At 41.8% G+C, this 18,932-nt stretch overlaps 1 protein-coding gene across 1 annotated transcript in view; it reads left to right on the top strand.

Annotated features, from left to right (window-relative positions):
- Positions 1–18,932, top strand: part of TMEM266 (transmembrane protein 266) — a 69,341-nt gene that overhangs the window by 35,903 nt on the left and 14,506 nt on the right. The window contains exons 6-8 of the mRNA XM_082489067.1: positions 566–704; positions 2,229–2,344; positions 12,017–12,203. Coding sequence (XP_082345193.1) covers positions 566–704; positions 2,229–2,344; positions 12,017–12,203 — 442 coding nt within the window. The remainder of the gene's footprint in view (positions 1–565; positions 705–2,228; positions 2,345–12,016; positions 12,204–18,932) is intronic.

Below are 18,932 nucleotides of genomic sequence, written 5' to 3'. Positions count from 1 at the left end.
AATCTTTGAAAACCTACCTGCCCAATAAAGGTGAGAGCGGGGAGTCTTTCTGTCTTGATGCACAGACGTTCCCACCCACGTTGTGTAGTCAGGACGTGGCCAAGATCCATCAAGTCTCTTTGCTCCATCTTTCTCTACTTGTCTTCTTGATCTCTTCATTTAGACAGTAAGATCTATGGGCAGGGACTGTATGCTTTTTTGGGATGACATTATGCCAAGTAACAGGTAATAAATACCAATGATAATAAAACTCTTTAGCTGTAATAGCATTTAGGCTATCACTTCTATTTGGGGATTTTGGCCAGTATTTCCAAATACCTTTCTCTCTCCCTGCCCTCCCACCACAGTTTATCTCTCCTCACCTCATAAAATGCACTAAGGAATTCCGTTATGCTACCTAAAAAGGATGCAGCCTTTCTAGGGCTTGGCTGCTTCTCATATCCCTTTCAAATACGTACCATAATTGCATTTCTTTTGAGCAAAGTGGGAACCCTTCAAGACCCCAAGCAGGACTGGCAGGGTTATGATCTTTAGGAAGGGTTTGAAAAAACTGATTTCTCTCTAGGTGTTTGATGGTGCTGTCATAATCTTGTCCTTGGCACCAATGGTGGCCTCAACAGTGGCTAATGGCCCCAGCAGCCCATGGGATGCTATCAGCCTTATTATCACACTACGAATATGGAGAGTGAAGAGGATCATTGATGGTGAGTGGCGATTCAGTTTGTGACTTCAAGAATTCCCTGGTAGGCTGGGGAAAAGAGATTTAAAAAATATTAAAAGATTGCTTGCCACCGCTGTTTCTGTTGTTCTCCTTCGTCTTGCATTTTAAAAGCACTGAACAGAAGAGAGTTATGGCTCCCATGGAGGAGAGTAGGTCTCAAGTTCATGGCTGTATCTCCTGTTCCCTGTAAGCCTTTGTGATCGAATGGTTTGTTTTTCTGTTAGGCACCTTCACATCCCCTATCCTGTAAAGTAAATGCTCTAACCTGCTTCCTGTCTTTTGTCACCAGATGTCATTCCTGATTCTGCAAAATAATTCTGCAAAATATTTGCTTCTAATCTGCTTTGCTGCACCTTCCCCATTTCCATACAGCTAACTCTGTCTTGGGACTTTCTTTTCAAGTTCTTGTCTGTAATACAATTTCTATGTCAGATTCCAGGAGCATTTTCTTACCAGGGGGGTCCCATGCTGAAAGTGCTCTCTGCAATGCTGGTGTGCTGTACAGCATAACAATGAAGCATGTATCGGTATTGTTTTGCTCAGACCTCCGTGGGGAAGCACCACGGAGATAAGAAAGCCCCAGCAAGTCAAGGCAGAGAGCAGAACTAGAGACTGTGCCTGGAAGCAAGGATTTTAGTGTAGGCTACTTTATGTTCAGTGGTTTCAGGCATTTTAGGTTACAGGGAAAAGGGGTAAATGAAGGGTCACTTTGCTCTTGTTTGAAAGATCAAAGGCAAGTTGTTATTTTGGGTTTAGATGTCCAGGAAACTGTATTCTGAGTTCAAGAAAGATTGTAGCCCTCTGACTGAAGTATACGGGAACAGTTCAGGATCTTTGTGTAGCTTCATAAAACGTCGAGAATTGCAATATGCATTGAACAGCTTTGCTGATCAGTCTTAGTTTGTCATAGGTATGACAGGAGCAAAATTTCCAGAGGTGTTCAGAACACCTATTGAAAATGGGGCTGTAGCTTGAAAAACAATAGAAGATAAATAACTTTTTGGTTTTTTAAAATATCCTTCTTAGTCTGCTATTTCCATTAAGGACTTATTTCTTACCACAAAGTCTAGGAATTAAATTCTTAGGGCTCTGGAATAGTTCTTTTCCCAAGGGAGCTGTGCTGTTCAGGTTTAGAGGGAATGGGCCTAACTTTAAGCAGAAAATCCTCCTACCCAGCAATTCAGGAAATCTGTGGTAAACACTGGAAGAGCTCTGTATTAGTGCAGCAGCAGCTAGGAAGAGCATGCAAGGATGCATTTCAGCTCAGCCAGGCAAATGGAGGTCTGACCAAACAAGATCTAGACCCTGCTGATGACCTGCATTTTGCATGATAGAAATCCTTCCCCAGAAGAAATACTCTAGTGCTATTTCTATAAGAAATACTCTAGTTCTCTAGATGCAGGTGAAAGGGGTGATGTGCTTTGGCCTGTAAAGGTTTTCCCTCCGATAAAAAAAAAAAATAAAAATCACAGCTGGGTTACTCTAAGTGCTTATTTGTGTTTTCCAGCCTATGTTCTTCCAGTGAAAGTGGAGATGGAGATGATGATTCAGCAATATGAGAAGGCAAAGGTTATTCAAGATGAGCAGCTGGAAAGACTAACCCAGATCTGCCAAGAACAAGGGGTAAAGTTCAGTTATGTCTTTATTTACGCATAGCTTGTCATGGCAAATCAAACAGTTCATGTACTTTGCTGCAAGCTAAGGTTTGAGTGGTATCACTAGGACTTCTGTTGTAAGGTGACAGGTCTCAGTGTTAAGGAAGTATTAGCTGCAGCCAGGATATTGTCAGCATGCTATTTGTCAAACAGCAGTTGTCTCCCTCTGCTGCTGTGCTTGTGTTTTTTAAGGTGAGGAAAACAAATGTGAGGAATAGAAAAAGAATGCTTCCAGTATGTAATTTGTTGAATGAGTACAGATAGCTTGACATAACACTAAGAACGTGCAAAAGTCATGGCCGTTGTTGGAGACTGCAGCTATATTAAGGCCGTATCCCTAGGAAAAATATACGCAGTTGAAAGCTAATGAATCTCCCTGCTTTAAATGCAGAAGGCAGCTTCCCTGTAGGTCAGTCAGAGACTCTTTTTCACAGACTCAAAATGTAGCAATAGAATCTTCTAGTTGCTGGAAGCAAGTCAAGATTTAAGACTCTTCCCAGGCCGCCAAATGTTTAGTGATTCAGTCTTGAGGTAAGGGAAGGTGAAGCTTAAAATATCTCAAATGAATATATTTGCATGAAAAAGGTGTAAAACCACTGTTTGGGCAATGAGCCAGGAGTTTTTGCAGTTTGTCTCATGCAAATGAGTTCTTGAATAACCAGCTTTAAAGTAGAAACCAGGGATGTATGTGGAGGCCCAGGCTAAGCGACGCATTCAGGTGACCATCAAACCACAACAGAAAGATCCCCCAAGTGACTCACTTCTTGTTTCAGTTGTAAGGGTAACTATGAGCTATCCAAATAAATCCTGGAGATTTCTAGCTTCAATTCCCACTCCCCGCTTGTGGTAGGTGCTTTTCAAATACAAAACAAAGAGACCTGTAAGTCTGAATGGCTCGATCAGTCTAAAAGTTGAAGGGCCTGAGCAGGCGTGAGGAGCAGCAACTTGTCCCAGAACAGACCAACTGCTCAAAAGGTGTATAATCTGAAGCAGGGATTTAGGTGCATGTTTTTTACCGAGGAACCTAAAATACTTGTGAAACCATCAGTATTTAGGTCCCCAAATGTCGTTTTAGATTTAGTTACAGGTATCAGTCTAGGATTCTGCAATGAACTCTTGGTGGTGCTGGGTTTCCTTGTCTGTGTGATGAATTTGGAAGACCTGTTGAGAGTGTGTGTCATTTCATAAAACTGTTTTTGAGAGTCTCTCATGTTAACTGTAACAAATTTCTAAACCTTAGGCTTGAGTTCTGCCAAAAATTAGTTACTTCCAACTATGTAAGTATTTTCAGTGGCAAAACTGCAGTCCTCTTCATGACAGCTTTGCACAATGATATTAAGTGATTTGTCTTCTGCCATGGTTGTGAAATGAAGAGGGAAATGGTATATACCCCCTTTTACAGGGGAGAGATTATCCTTTGACCAAATGCACTAGGCAAAACAATGATTTCTTGAGTCCTGTTGCAGTATTTTATCTGTCAGACCGTGCTATTAGGCTAAAGTCCTTGACAGTCATAAATTTGAAAAGATTCACTTTTAGGAAATGTATAATGCAGCCAAATAACACTCTCCATCTCTAAACAATTTTTGGTGTTATTATTTCGTAGTCTTCAAGTAAAGATGGGCTCATTATCCCAAGTGGGGTTCAGGAGCAGCTTTTGCCACTCTCCGTTCTGATCCATGTACTCCTTATCTGCATGCCTGGCTTGCAAAATGTCTGAGCATTGTAGCCCTAATCTGAGCTCTGATAGTTACAGCATAGCTTTACATCAAGCACAAAGAAATGCTGCGTTGGTAAATGAGTAAATCTATGAAAACAGAGCAGGTTCTCTCCTCGCTTTCAACCGTGATCAGCTATGGAAAAATATGGACTATAGAAAAATGACAATATACTAATCCCTCTTATTTTACTGTCCTGACTTCCTGCCAAACGTCTCAGCTGTATAATATGAGGTAAATGTACTAATTTGCTACAGTTAGCAGCATAAGACATTGACATGAGTACTGCATCCTTTCTTTGTAAATTATTAGCTTCATAATTCAGTCAAGAACAAGTTGTCAGCCTTATAATATTCACATTAACATTGTGTACGGTATCTGGTGGGAAAAATGTCTCCTAATGGTATTTAATGTCTAAAATTCTGCCAGGATTTTGCTTTTTCATTTGATCATCTTTCCTGACCTTTTTAAAGGATTGCTCGTTCGTGGAGTTTAAGTGTGCATGTCTGCGTTTTTGAGTGAAGGTTGGCTTACAGTAGTCTGGCTGTTCTCGAATCTGGAGTGCCAGCAGGGAGGGATTCTAGTTTGCCTTGTCTGTGTGGTGGCACCTCTGGCACGGGTAGATGGGATAGCTGGGAGCTGCCCACGGGGGTTGACCTCTTGACTCAGGTATATGCTGGGGCACACCAGTGCCAGCCCAAGTAGGAAGAATGGGCAAGCCACCATGGTTACCTACATCCCGGCAGTGGATGTAGATACTGATTCATCCTGAGGCTGCATCTTTGTGATCATGCTGATGATTTGCATTTATTTGCTAATTATAGACAGGGCTGAAAACATTCCTGTTAGAAAGATTTCCCAGCATTTCATTTTCTGAGATCCTGCGTTCAGTTTCTTACTGCCTTGCCACTTGTCAGGCAATTGGGATTGAAATTCTCAAGGTCTGGCATCTTCTGCAAATGAAATTATTTTGCAAGTTTCAGACAGAATATTCATTATTTCTGAAGAGGAATTGGGAAAAAAATAGCCTGTTTTGTTCAGTATTTAAAACAAAAAAAAATTGGTGGCCAGTTCTCTGAGAAGTCCCACGCCCTCCTGTTTTGAAGCTGGTACTTAACACTTGACAGGTAAAAACGGAGTTCCTGCTTTAAAAAAATAAAAGTAGGAAAGATGCAACCTCCCTGCATCTTACTTTTTGAATTCTGTTTCTTTTGCCAGTTGTATATTTTTTTGGCCAGTGACAGGGTATCACAGCTATAAAGTACATTTCCATTCCCGACTGGCATTGGAGACATACTTTTGCAAACATGAAAACTCTTTCCAGATGTTGATTTTTGGCTAGCCATACATCTGAAAACCAGAATATATTTTATAAATTATAGTTGCATGGACCACCGCTTTGTTCTCTGTAGTACCCCACTGAAACTGTTTGAATAGTTTGCTGTTTTATTTATTCTCTGTTGGCCACAAAAGAAGTCATTAAAAGAGAGTGGAGCGTGAGGGCAGTCAAGGCAGAAAATACTGAAAGGGCTGAGGTGGCTGTACAGGACTTCATGAAACATGAGAAAGATTAACAGTCACAGTAACAGGGATTTCTAAAAATGGGTAAAGGTAAAAGATAAAAAAATCTCATTGCAATTACTATAAAACATATGAACAGAGTATATTGCTGATAGTGTTGTTTTATCAGAATAACTTAAATTGTGAAACAAAGTTCCAAAGTTTCATTGACAATGCAAATTCTAGTCAGGGAAGATTGCTTTTTCCCTTTGGTATCACCTGTAAAGGAATTTCCATTTCTGATAATAGAACTACTTACATCATCTTTTCTGCTTAACTTTCCCAAGAGTCAGTCAGCCGAGTACAGTGCAGCCAAGACTATGTATTCAGCTTTATCACAAGAGCTCCTTTTCTGTCAGCTCCTATAGAATTGGGTTTTTCATCATTCCCAAAGCTGCAACAACTATGGAAGCTATAATTTCTTTTTTATCTTGGAATATAATTTGTACAACAGCTGCTAGTTTAATGACAGGGCTATTTAGCTGGTAAAATTACCTATTGGAGAAATAACTTATGTTATCCTTTTGCAATAATTTTAATTTATTTCTAACTACCAGTCATTTTCTTGGTGAATGGAAGGCAGCCAAGGTCATCCTGCGTTTCATTCTGCCCATAAATCATTAGTTTGCAACTGTCTCCTGGTTTTTATTGTTACCAACAATGGCTAAACTAATGGAAATAAACATTGGATTGTATCCCAGTGGCAGATGAGTTTTAGGGCAGGGCATTCTGTACAGACAGCACTAATAGAATTGAGCCAAGTTATTGCTCCCTCATTAGACACGAGTAAGCTTCTGGCTAAAATGTTCATTGATCTCTCTGAAACTCTGTCAATCATACCCTGTTGCTAGAGCATTAAAGGGAAGTACTGTATGATTCACTGCTAAGTCCCTTTTTGAGTCTTATATGCATGTTGTAAAATATCAGATAGGATGGGTGGCACGTTTTATAGAACCAGTCATGTAAACTGAGATGTTGTCTAGAGTTCTGGGTAGGTCCTCGTCATTTTAGCTGCTTGTAAGTAATCACGAAATGCGTTCCTTGAGGAAGTGCACAGGTGTGCCCCATAGTTCTTTCTGGTTTGTTTCCTGCCAAAATATTGCTAAGCTTGTGCTACAAATTTTGAAAACACTAAATAAGTTCAAATTTACCATCAATGGACTTTCTCTTCATGCCTGACAATCTGGTTACTCATTCTTACATGAGATGGTCTGTATCTCCCTTTTTCTTGGTAAGGAGTGTATTTTCACATTAACCACATCTATTACACCTTTATTGCCGTCTTCAGCTCCCCCGTGGGAGGGTGTAGCCAGGCTCTTCTCGGAGGTGCACAGTGACAGTACGCAAGCTTGGAATGTGCAAAATTCCTTTTAAATATAAGGACAAACGTTTTCACTAGGAGAATGGTCAGGCACCGGAGCGGATTGCCAAGGAGGTTGTGGTATGTACAACCTTGGAGATATTCAAAACTTGACAGGACAGGCTTTCAGCAACCTGAGCTAAATGGCCTTGCTTTTAAGCAGGGTGTTGGACTAGCTGACCTTCGCGGGTCCATTTCAGTCTCGATTATGCTGTGATTCTATGAAGTTTTCAAATACATTTTTTCCATTGCACAGTGTGTTAGGAACTTATTGATAAAGGAACCCCCCAGAAGCTACCAAAGTATATGTAATTAAAGATAATAAATATTGTAGATGTCTTGGTAAATAGTAACAGTAGCAGTCTCAAGTGAACCAGTGTCCAGTTTATAATTATCTTGAGTCAGGAGATGGTTTACCTTAGTCTCCTTGATTGCAACTAGTTATCTTCCACTCAACAGCACTATTTGCCTGCTGGCTCTCTGTGGCATTTACAAGGTTCTTAGCACAGACACTTACCTGTAAGTAAGTCTTAATTTAAACAAATCAAAGTAGGTGTATAAGTTTGCATGCTTTTATTTTTTCTTTTTTTCCTCATGATATGCGTAATGTGCATCCTTCCATGCAGGCTGAAGGAAGGATGGTCTACCTGAAAATATGAAACATGGTTTTCTCAGTACAGCTCTCCTGCAGGGCTCTGTATTAGAGAGGCCGAGGTCTATGTTCAGGCAGCTACATCAGCTCCTACTGCAAATAGAAATTTCATATGTTTAACTTGGCCCAGAATTTTTACTTAAAAGGACTGTTATATTTTATACCTTTTAATCATTTATTTAACCTGCCCTGGACTGCGTGACATCCAGTCAGAGCAATCTCATTAGCTCTTTTACACATCAGAACTGCCCGAGGTCAGTGTTCAATATAATGTTCAATACATATAAGCACCTACAACATAATTTGCTCATGCAGTCTCTCATCGAATTACACCTGTAAGGAACACCTACTTCTCTTAGACTTAACCTTTGTTTTTAGTGGGTTACGTTTAGTGCTAAAACTGTATTCCAGCTTCTGCAATATCCTGGGATCATTTTTAAGTAATAATTGGAAACAATTAATATTGAACTGACCTCCTGAGTAGATGCATGTCTCTTGTGAGCAAGAATCTCTGTTTCTTGTTTAACTTTTCTTACTTTATTGAATGTCCTTTCATTTTCTTAAATCAGTCCTTTTGATAAATGGTGATTTTCCATCCCACCCAGTCCCTTTTTGAACATGCTAGAGACTTAGAGAGTTTGGTTTTGCATTTGGAAGCAGTATATTGGTTTGAGGTTTGGCTCTGTCTTATGCTCTCTGTCTGTAACAGAGTTACGGTTCTGCATCTCTGTGGAACATGTATGGATCACTTTGCATCAGTAACAGCGAATGTGGGAGTGAGACAAACACCATTATTACAATGAGTACCCTCTTCTCTGTCAATAAAAAAAAATGACAGTTTTTTAAATACACAACAGTATTTAATTCTAGCTTTCCACTGCTTTAATGACTCCATAGACTTTGGGGCAAACATGAATTAGACCTGGAAGCTGACCATCTGAGGTAATGCAAAAGTGGAAGGGAGAGCCTGTTAACCAGCTGCAGCTGCGCAGATTTGTAGGCAGCATCAGTCTCTGCTGTTATCTTTCTGAACATCTCTGTGTGCCGTTACTCGCCTTGCACATGATGTTGAAGTCCAGAGCACTGTGCTGCTTTACTGTGCCTAGGAAGTCAGTCCTCATAGCTGCTCTTGACGGTCTCATGTTCAGTTCTGGATTTTAGACCAGCTGAACTAGCTCAGGGTTAAGAGCCGAAAATAAGACAAGCATGTGGATTGTGTTTGCTGCTAGCAATAAAAGAGGGTTCACGTATCACTTGAAAAGTTGCAAGTCCTGCATATGCTTCTCATCCTCAGGCAGTGGATGAGGGAAGCGTTGCATGAGCCAAGACACCAGGTCTAGGTTTCAGTTTCTGCTAGAATGTGATATTTGTGCGGTCTTCCCAAGCAGGTGTTACCTCTGCTGCGGTCGGCACAAGCGTGTATTTCTGTCTTTCAAACATAAGATGGCAGCAAAGCCCCTTCTGGTTTTGACATTACCAGAGGTACTAGCTGTTACCTGAATAACTGTGGTAGTCAGTTTCTCTGCGGACTCTGGTTTCTCATGCTGTCTCTGCGGTTGGGATTCAACCAAGATAGTAATTTTTCCCATATAGATAGGAAATAAAGAATTGTTGTTCAGCGTGGTGATCCCAGCCATGGTTGCAGACTGCTACTTGATCCAGCATGCCAGGCTGAGTAGTTCATAGCTTGTTGGCAGAGCTGTATTAAACAATAAAATTTATGAACTCATCTGTTAAAAACTGGATGGTGACTGGGCATGGAAATTTTAAAGATTGACAGTAGTCTGTGCATATTTGGAAATGCTTGCTTTATCAATTGGAACATGTAAGTGGGCATCAGAAAGTCTGCTCTCTTCCCCCATTTTTGCTGTAGGTTCAGTGTAGTGGGGAAGATCACCTAATGTGCTTCCTTTTTCACATCTGTAAAATGCACTGATTCTCTTCAAGCTTTTGATTGTTACAAGGTTCAGCCAATCTTTGTAAATGGTTAAGCTGGTTAAATTGGGTGTGATGCAGAAATACAATTGTTGAACTGACTTTTAGGTAGTTTTAGCCATTTGTGTTATAAAATACCTGCCAAGTTTTTTCTCTTCCATGAAAAAAGAAATCGTATCCTGCCTCTAGGCCAGAATTATGCATTTTAGTGGCAATATTTCTTTTTCTGACACAGGAATGTTTTTGAAGGATAAAATGTGAAATGTAGAAAAACAGTAATGATGCCTAATTCTTGTTGCCTTTTAGTTTGAGCTAGGCAAGTAGATATGATTAGGCAATAATTAAAAAAAAAAAAAAATCCAGATTTATTTTTTGCCTATCCTGTTTGACTGCATTTCTTCATTTAAACCAAGAGAATATGTGAAAAGGGTATCTTTCCCCCGTAAAGGTTAAACGGTAAGGTGTTTTGGCATTTCTTCTTCTTTTGAGTCAAGGATAAAACCTGAGATTATCTGTGTTGTAAATTTGAACTCCAAACAGTCCTTCCACAGCTGAATGACACATTCTGGCACCTCTGGTATGGCACAGGAGCCTTAAGCCTCAAGAAGCTTAGGGCTGGCTGGGGAAAGAGTTAGCACTCCCAGTTTGCTACTTCTTCCTAGCTGATAGGTTAACACAAAAACCCACTAATCGGGAGCTGCCATGGAGGTTTCATTGCAGGAATCAAAGAGCAGGGCTGCAATTTGACATTTGCTGATACTATCTGACTTCTCTGACCGTCACTGTCAGAGGACCATTGGTTAAGAGCAGCGAGCGTTTCCAACAGTGTGCGATGCAGCCAGCTGTCTGCAGCTGCCAGACCTCCGTCCACTGGTTTCCAGAGAGGAAAAGCTGTGTGCTTTCTTAGATCCCTATATTTGGTGGTTTGAATGTGATCTGGAAAGCTTAAACTGCCCTTTTGCTCTCTAGATTTGAGTCTTGCAGTGGGCCTTCCAGTTATTGTAGTTCCTTCCCTTATGCTCTGGAAAGCAGATAGTCTCCAGATGTGGCAAACTGGAATCCCTTTTTCTTTCCTCTATTTTTTCTTTCTAAAATCTGCGGAAACTCTGTCTTGTTTCCCCCCCAGTCCCTTACACAGCTTGGAGGAACTGCTGATGCTCTGCAGCCTGCCTGGTGTTCGCGCCATGTCTGATGTGGACTGTGGTGGAACGAACTAGGTCCACTGATGGATTCCAAAATCTGACAGCAAAGTAATTTGAGTCAGCATCTGAGAGGCAAGAGCCAGAACCAGATTCATTTAGCCTACGTGTTATTACACACCAGTTTTCAAGCGCTGAGGTGCTAATTCCATCTCTGTTGTAAATGCGGAGTGACAGGTGCAGTGCGGCTCACCGTAGCATCGTGCTTTCTGATGGCTTTTCAGGCCTTGAACTATGGGAGGCCCAGCAATGCTAAATTTTAAATGCCTTAGCCTATTAGTTGCCTCATTTGATTTTCCCTCTCAGACTCTCTATAATTAGACAGGACTTGGTCACTGCTGTATTGCTGGTCTTAAAAAGAGTTTAAAAAAGAGAAACCCATTGCTGGATGGCAGAGGGGAAGGACAGCGAGATCTTGCAGTGCCTATTCAAGGGTTTAAAGGGTCTCTGCAGCCTCTCCAGAAAAATTATTTTCCTTCTTGCATTGTGGAAGACCTGTGGCTGTCAAACGCAAGAGAAATTTGCTGTGTCCATCAATCAGATTGTACCCAGTAGCTTCTGTCTTTTTGTCAGTGTCTGCTTTATAAGACCAGTCACAAGGCAAATCCCCTCCTGACTGCAGAAAGTCATTAACCATCGTGGCTTGTATATTTGAGGGGAGTGGCCAGAAAAGTGGTAACCTTCCCCAGGGTTTTCTGCACACTGGTGACGCAGAAGATTTCGAGCTGGAAGAGGACTGTGGTGTCCCTCCCTCTTGCCCGCTTAGTGAGGGAGGACCATCCTGGGTACTGCTTAGAGAACCTGCCTCCATAGAAACCGTCATTACAAAGTCTAGCAGATTAGGGATGTTTGTCATGAACATAAATCCCTACGTACCTGTTAAGAGTGGCCTTCTATAAAGATTTCATTTGATTAGGTGGTTGGATCTGTTAAAAATTGTCCAAAATCATATCTTCAGGATGCAGACATGTACAAAATAGAAGACCAGCATGAGACAGTCATTATTTTTAGATTATGTGAACAATGGTTTGGCTCACATGGGCTCTGAGAGAGCATCAGCAGCTTGGACTCACATCCCGGCTCAACCACATTGTATTTACTGTCACCAGTTTGTAGTGGTTTAATGATGAAAAGACTAGTAGGTCCCCAGCTGTAGAATATAGACTTCTGGCTGTGCTTACGTGACATCAGTATGTGGTGTTATTTTTTCCTCTAGTTTGAAATCAGGCAGCTGAGGGCACACCTTGCTCAGCAGGATTTGGATCTGGCTGCAGAGAGAGAGGCTGCGCTGCAGGTCCCACATGTACTGAACAAACAGAGCAGCAACAGGTACAAGGTAGTAGCAACTGAAGATTCGGATGATGACACCACCGAGAACATCACTGAGCTGCGACCCCCACGAGGTGAGTGCTGCTTGTATGCTGCTACCCGCTGGCACAGCTGGTCCCTTACATGGAGTTGTTGAACCCACTAAATACTTTCACTCTATCAGTGAATTGATTACTTTCCCTGGAGACTGCATTTTCGCATTTTTGCAAAGAGGCTGCATCTGCTTCAAAGTGGCAGGAGCTGTTGTATTTGTGAGCAAATTATGAACAGGGCCAATAAAATGACTTGGGAAGAAAATGACTATGATGTACCTTCCCAGTGTCCTCATGATTATATCCATCAAACACTAAAGAAGCAGCAGCCAAATCAGAATTGGCAAAACGATAATCACTCAGAAGTAAAAGCAGGGAAATTGAGAACGACTTTGAAAAATGGGTTTGGTCTTTGATTACTTGTATTTCTGTGGTTTAGAGAGGACCCATGCATCAGCTATGAAGCTTGCCCTGCCTAGAGGCTATGTTGTCACCAGGTTGCTTAAAATTGCCAATACTGGACAGCCCAGCTGTGCTTAGGCAGGGCAGCTCTGGTACCAGAAAAGGAGTGATGCACTGTGTAGGCAGCTCCTGCTCAGATATCTGAGTGCCACGTGACTGGTGATGAAGAGCAGTCTGTTGTCTGTGAGCTGTCTGTTGGGCGGGTGTGTGGTTCAGGGGAATATCAAGTTAGATTTATTTGGATCCATTTTTATCACACAAGTGCTAGATCAGAAATATTTTTGGAAAAGACATATAGCTCTTTTTCCTGTGATCCCCCAACCCCTACAATGGAGTGCAGAATGTGTCCTGATCTCAGTAACATTTAACATAGCATTCCAGAGGAGGTAACACTTTCTACCTTAGTGATGTGTTAGTTTTCTTTGGACTTTTTAGCTTGATTATTATAGTAGATAAGCAGTATGTGAATATATATGAATTAGACATTTGCGTGGTTTCTTTATTTTGGTCAAACTCCTTAGAATTCAAGGCACAGAAGTACTTTAGTCAAAAGGTTTAAAAGAAAAAGGTTACCGGACATTTTCAAATCCTTTCCATTCTCTACACAATAATGAAAGCATGTAGAAATTGTTTTTGTTTTTTCCTCTGCATAATATCCAAGCACTAACCACAATTCAGCCATTAATTATTCCTGATTTGAAATTGTATTTAAAAGCAGGCAGTTGAGCAGACTGCCCCCTAAAATGCATTACCCCCTTTTTTGTAGGATTTCAGAGGTTTCCCCAGTGGATATATTATAATTTATGCATGTATTCCTTGAGGGTTACATTTGGAACTGGAGAGTGTTGTGCGCATTATAAGGAGGTTTGCTGAAATTTTAGTGCTGTGGAGATTAATCTAAAAATTCAGGTATTCACTCCATCATCCAAGTTAACACAACTACTCATTGTTTGTTTTTCCCTGTGAAATGCTGGTCACACATGTAAGAAAGTAGACACATAATCTTCAGGATTGATTTCTACATTCAGTTAGGTTATGTGATTAGAGAGATACGTGCTTTTCACTGAAAAAAGATGATCAGCAAATAAGAAAACATGCATTACTTTACATATCGGGTAAGGTGCAGTTATGTTATATTTAAACATTCATACTCTTGTACAGAATTAATTTGCAATTCCAAGAAGTCGTCAAAAATGTAAATGCATTATTTTGAGCGCTTGTCCTTTAGAAGCTAAATTTGGGTGACTCCATTTAAACAATTGTCCTTTATGTTGAATGAGGCAAGAGTTGGACAGAAAAAAATTCCTTTGGTCTTATAGCAAGGGACACCAATCTATGATAGTCTACCATTGTGGTGGACTTCCGACAAGGGGACCAAGTTAAGATTGCATGAGAAACCTCAAGCCCAGCAATAACATTCAGTGTGTTAGTTCACAATCCAGGGAACAGTCAACTGAGGCAGAGGATTTTGCATGTAATTTCCTGGATTATTTTGCAAAGGAAAGCAGTAAGCTACCAAGGCTTTGAACGCTGCACTAGCAATGCTGGCTTAGAGTTTGCTTTTGTGTAAGGTACAGGATTTCAAAACCTCAGCTAACAGCTTGAGAATGCAGTTACCCCTGAGGAAGAAAGTTCATGAGCCAGCCCTGCCTGGTTCTTCTTCCTCCCCACCTCAGCTGGGTCTTTCTTCTCCAACTCTCCCAGCACCTACTTGCGCTCCCAGTAATATGCTGGCTGTCGCTGCAGCAGCTTTCACCATTACCACTTTGGCATGCCACCCGAATTTTCTTCATCGACACCATGGCCACTGTGACCAATACGTATATTATCAAAACCCGAATGTGGTATGTCAGGTGGAAGAAGAGCATGTCTTCAGCTGAAGGTGCCTCCATTTGCACAGTCTGGAAGGTATATGTCTGGTTAGTGTAGGATCTCCCCACCTGCTCAGGCACGTGCAATACTCCTGAGACCTGGCTCTGCAGAGCACAGACAATTAAGATGTTTCCTGTGGGTCATTTCTGTATCCGCCTGTTTCTCATGTGCTGTGGTTACACTGGCTGTGCTATCTTCAGGGCTTTCTACACCACTTGCTCTGCCTGGAACTGTAAGCCACTAGTGTTTTAAATCCTGACTTTTGGATCAAGGGCAATGTTTTGCAAGTTACCCGCTGTGTCAGACCACATTAGGAATTGTTTTGCGTTCATTTTCTCTAAGCTGTGTTTTTACTCCTTAAAGATTCCAGCGTGATGACTGCAGTTAATCATTCTGTGTGCCACATGGCATTTGAGAGCTTTGAAAAATATCTGCAGTTGCCTATTACACTGACTAGATGGAGGAGAAATAAGGAACCAGGTTGCTAATACTGTTAAAAGAAAATCTGCAGTTCAAGGCCACGATTCAGCTGTTAGGCAAAACAGGCTCTGATGTGCTCTTATGCTCTGGCAGAACGTTAGCCCTACATATAACACCTGAGGGTAGGGCATGGCATGGAATGCATGTGTTTGTGCCAAACTTCATCAGCCTTCAAAAAATCACCGTCTTTGGAGAGCCCTGGATTCTGCCAAACCAGCAAGCTTGAGTTGGCTAGAGAACACGCTGCATGAGAAAATGGGATATTCCATCTCAAGCTAATCTTATTTCCCCCATCTATATTGAACAATGGAAACATTCAGTGCAGAATACTTTACCACGAAGGGGTTATGGAATAAGAAAGCATTCAGACTCATTTCCCTACCTGGGAGTTTTATGGGATAGTGCATAAGTTAAAGCTCCTCAGGGGCGGCTGTAGCTTGTACTCTGGTATTTACACTGGATTTTGTGCAACCGTTTACTGCAGCGTTAGTAAAGTAAGTCAGGTAACCCCAGCATCACGTGGTACGCACAGCATCTCAGGGAATTTGTGTAGAGAGGCACTGTGGTCTGCACCAGGAGAGTATGGTATGTGCTGGCTGATCTGGTAGCTTTCAGTATGTGTTCTCACCGAGCTTTTCTTTCTGCAGACCTCTTTTTATCTGAAGTGCCTTAATTGCTGGTACAAGACTGGGAGAGGCAAGAGCTCTAGTCAGATGGTCAATGGGCTCTGAAAGTGTCCCATAATTCCCCAGCTAATATTTCATGCCTCTTCTTGAAGGACCACTTCTTGAGGCAGTACAGCTGTAAGCTGTTTGTGGCCTGGTCAGTCCTGTGCTAATTATCTGAATAATGAGCTGGTTGCTGCCTCACACGCTTCTGTCTCCCCAGAGTAGTTCACCAAGAGACCTCCTAACATAGTAGGAATAACTCTGGGGAAAATGTATGGATATATGGTATTTTCTAATTAATTTGGTTAAGCAGCAGCAAAATTTTCACCTTTAACTTGCTTTGAATGGAGGTTTTATTTGTCTTGCCAAAAAATTGATCTCCAGAGCGGACAAACATGAAGGCTAACACGCAGGCTTCAGCATGCAAGTCAAAGGGAGCCATTATCAACACCAGGAAAGATGATGGACTCAAGAGAAGGGCAGGACTCCAGGAGCTATAAACCTAGGGCAAAGCTGTGACATTAGCTGCACTGAGAGCACTTTACTTAGCTCCTCTCTCTCAGTTTGTAAAGAGCTTAGGGTGAAAGCTGTTGCATGTGAATGCACAGAAGCATCGCTAATGATTTTCAGGACCATTGTGGTCAGCCTTTCTCTAAGAGCAAGGGAAATATCCTAAGTGCTGTCATCCCCTTTCTTCTTCCTAGAGATGGTTACCGTTTGACATAATGGCAAATATTATCCTATCTGTTCATCTCTAAATTATAATGTAAGTTTTTACTCTTGCTGAGTTCTTACTTCGTACAGTATGTAACTGGTCATGGTCAGAATAACATCTAATGTTTTCTGCTCCTGCACAAATCATTTTTAGTGTTTGGTATACAAAGTTCCAGGCTTCGGGGAATGCCAGGTTCACAGTGCCCCATATAGCCATTAATACTTCCTTCCAAAATTTATTATTCTTTAATCTCTCCCATAATGTATGAATTACAGTCCCTAGTGGAAATTCCTCATTTTCCTGCATATATCATTTCAGTTTTTGAAATTCTACAGTACTGCCATAGTTTAAGATTAGTATGCCACCCTTCTATTCCTTTGAGCAAGAACCGGATCCTAGCTCTGTTACTTTGCATCGCAGAAAGCTTATTTTAGCTATTTTGAGTCACATTTTCATTTTTATGGGGTTAGCAGTAAGTAGTTTGCTTTGGGGGACTGCTGCAATTTATGATCGTGCTCGGGGAAAAGTAAAGCTTGCTCTCCCCATAGGTACCCACTGTTCTGTAAGTGAAGAAAGTAGGATATTGGGAGCGGAACCTGAAAAATTCTGGAGCTTCAGAGAGCTTCCCTTAAGATTATTCATAAGCTGTCTGAGAAGGCAAAGCAGGGCACTGGAAAGGATTTTGTCAGTTGTTCCACGCAAGGCAGTCTGAGCTGGTTGAACACTTTTAAACTCTAAGCCAGTTCCTTTGGTGATCATCTGTTAGTGCTCTGAGAGAGCCCTGTTACTGCAGAACAATAGATAAAAAATAGTTTATGGTTATTTTCAAATGTTGAAATGTATCTACTTTGAAGCCTGCTCCTGGAAATGGTTATATCCTAAGTGCACTCCGCTTCCTGGTTAAACTCCATGTATCCGTGGAAGAGTGAGGATTTGGCTTCTCTGAAGGTGCCTCTTTCAGGCTTTGTGGTTCTGTACGCACTGATCATCCAGGCGGGAATCAAAGGAATTAAACCTTAAGCAACACTTACATAAATGTGTGTGTATTTAGTGAAGTTAGGCTCTTGAATTTCATATTCACCAAATGGGTGGGGTAGAAACTTTTCACTTCCAGAAGTGGTGAGTGTACAGTCACGCATGTGAGGTTGGAATTGTCTCCCATCATTAATTTGCAGAGGTGTGAAGACATTGTTGACAGGTAAAGGCACACAGAACTGGAACGTTTTCCACTGTCCAAGCATGCAGCCCCTTTCATAATAACCCCTTTCATAAACAGCTCGTGCTCCATGTGACAGCATTGATGTATTTTGCCCTCTGCCGCCATTATAACACTGTTCCAGCATCTCACTTTTCTAAATTATTAGAAATATTTTCCTAATTCCCAGTCTACGTTTATTCTTTGCCAGTTTATAACAATTTGGGTTTGAGTCCTTTTGCTGAAATGGTTCTTTTCTTTCCCTGATGTTTACCCAGCAAATTATTGTTTTGTTGGTAGCCATATTCTTTCTCAGCCTTTGTTTTTCTAGACTCAACAAATGTGGCTATTCTGCAGAGACAGACCCAAGTTCCTCTATGTTTGCTTCAGGCTGACTGTAACAAGCCAACTCAGATGGGGATCTGCTGATCCATATTCATAGAGAACAAGGTTGGAAAGAGCATTGAGAGGTCCCCCAGGCCATCCTCTACCCAAAGCCACCAGCCATGCTGACACACAGATGTCATCTCATCGCAGCATTTCAGCCGTGCTCAACTCTGCACGCGGTGCTCTTGCAGCCTGATCTGCTAAAACGAGGGCCAAAGCACCCCAGTTTGTTGTCAGTTAAGGATTTTGGTTTTCTGTCTCAGCAGTATCTGCTGATAGTGGAGCCTGTTCCGAATTCCAGGATTTCCTTCTTCACAACAACTTCCATCTCAGGTTGACTTCTTACTTAGAACCAGGCTGAATCCATTGCTCTGTTTTCTGTGCAAGCTAACTTTGACAGTTCCTCTTAAGGTGGATTATCCACGTGCTCAGGCATCCGTCCAACCTCTGCAGGGACTGGATATCCGTGTGAACGGAACAGTGGTGCGAGTACTGCAGCTTGCGCTAATGTTGCAATCCGCCTCCATTCGGAAAGCTGGGGAAGTCTCCTGGAAGGTGCCAGCTGGCTGTTCCCGTTTCCTCTTGGCACAAACTTTCCATGTTGCTAGAGGGAAAGGGAGAGAGACCTTCTAGGGCCAACAAAGCAAAGGGGAAAAACTCTGCTCCGGTCGTCTTGCACAAGACCAGAAAGGTGAACTAGACGGTACAGCCTAGCCAGGGAGCATGCGTACGCCTTAATAAATGAATTGACAAGCGAGCAGTGAGCTATACTTGGGCTGCTGAGGAGAAGAGGAGGTTAGGTCTGGCTGAGAATTTGGTGATGGTGAAGTTCAGATGGCCAAGGTCAGACAGATCTGCAATGCCAGACATTGCATGGCAGTCTGCAGGGGAAAACTCTCTGGGATGGTTACAGCTTCATTGCAGAATCTTCCCCTGTGGATTGCCAGCCTGCTCTCAGAAACACCTATAGATGCCCTTTTTTATGTACATTC

The sequence above is a fragment of the Vanellus vanellus genome, assembly GCF_965231255.1.
Source record: "Vanellus vanellus genome assembly, chromosome: 11".
Classification (NCBI taxonomy): Eukaryota; Metazoa; Chordata; class Aves; order Charadriiformes; family Charadriidae; genus Vanellus; species Vanellus vanellus.
This window is presented reverse-complemented; position numbering and strand designations above follow the sequence as displayed.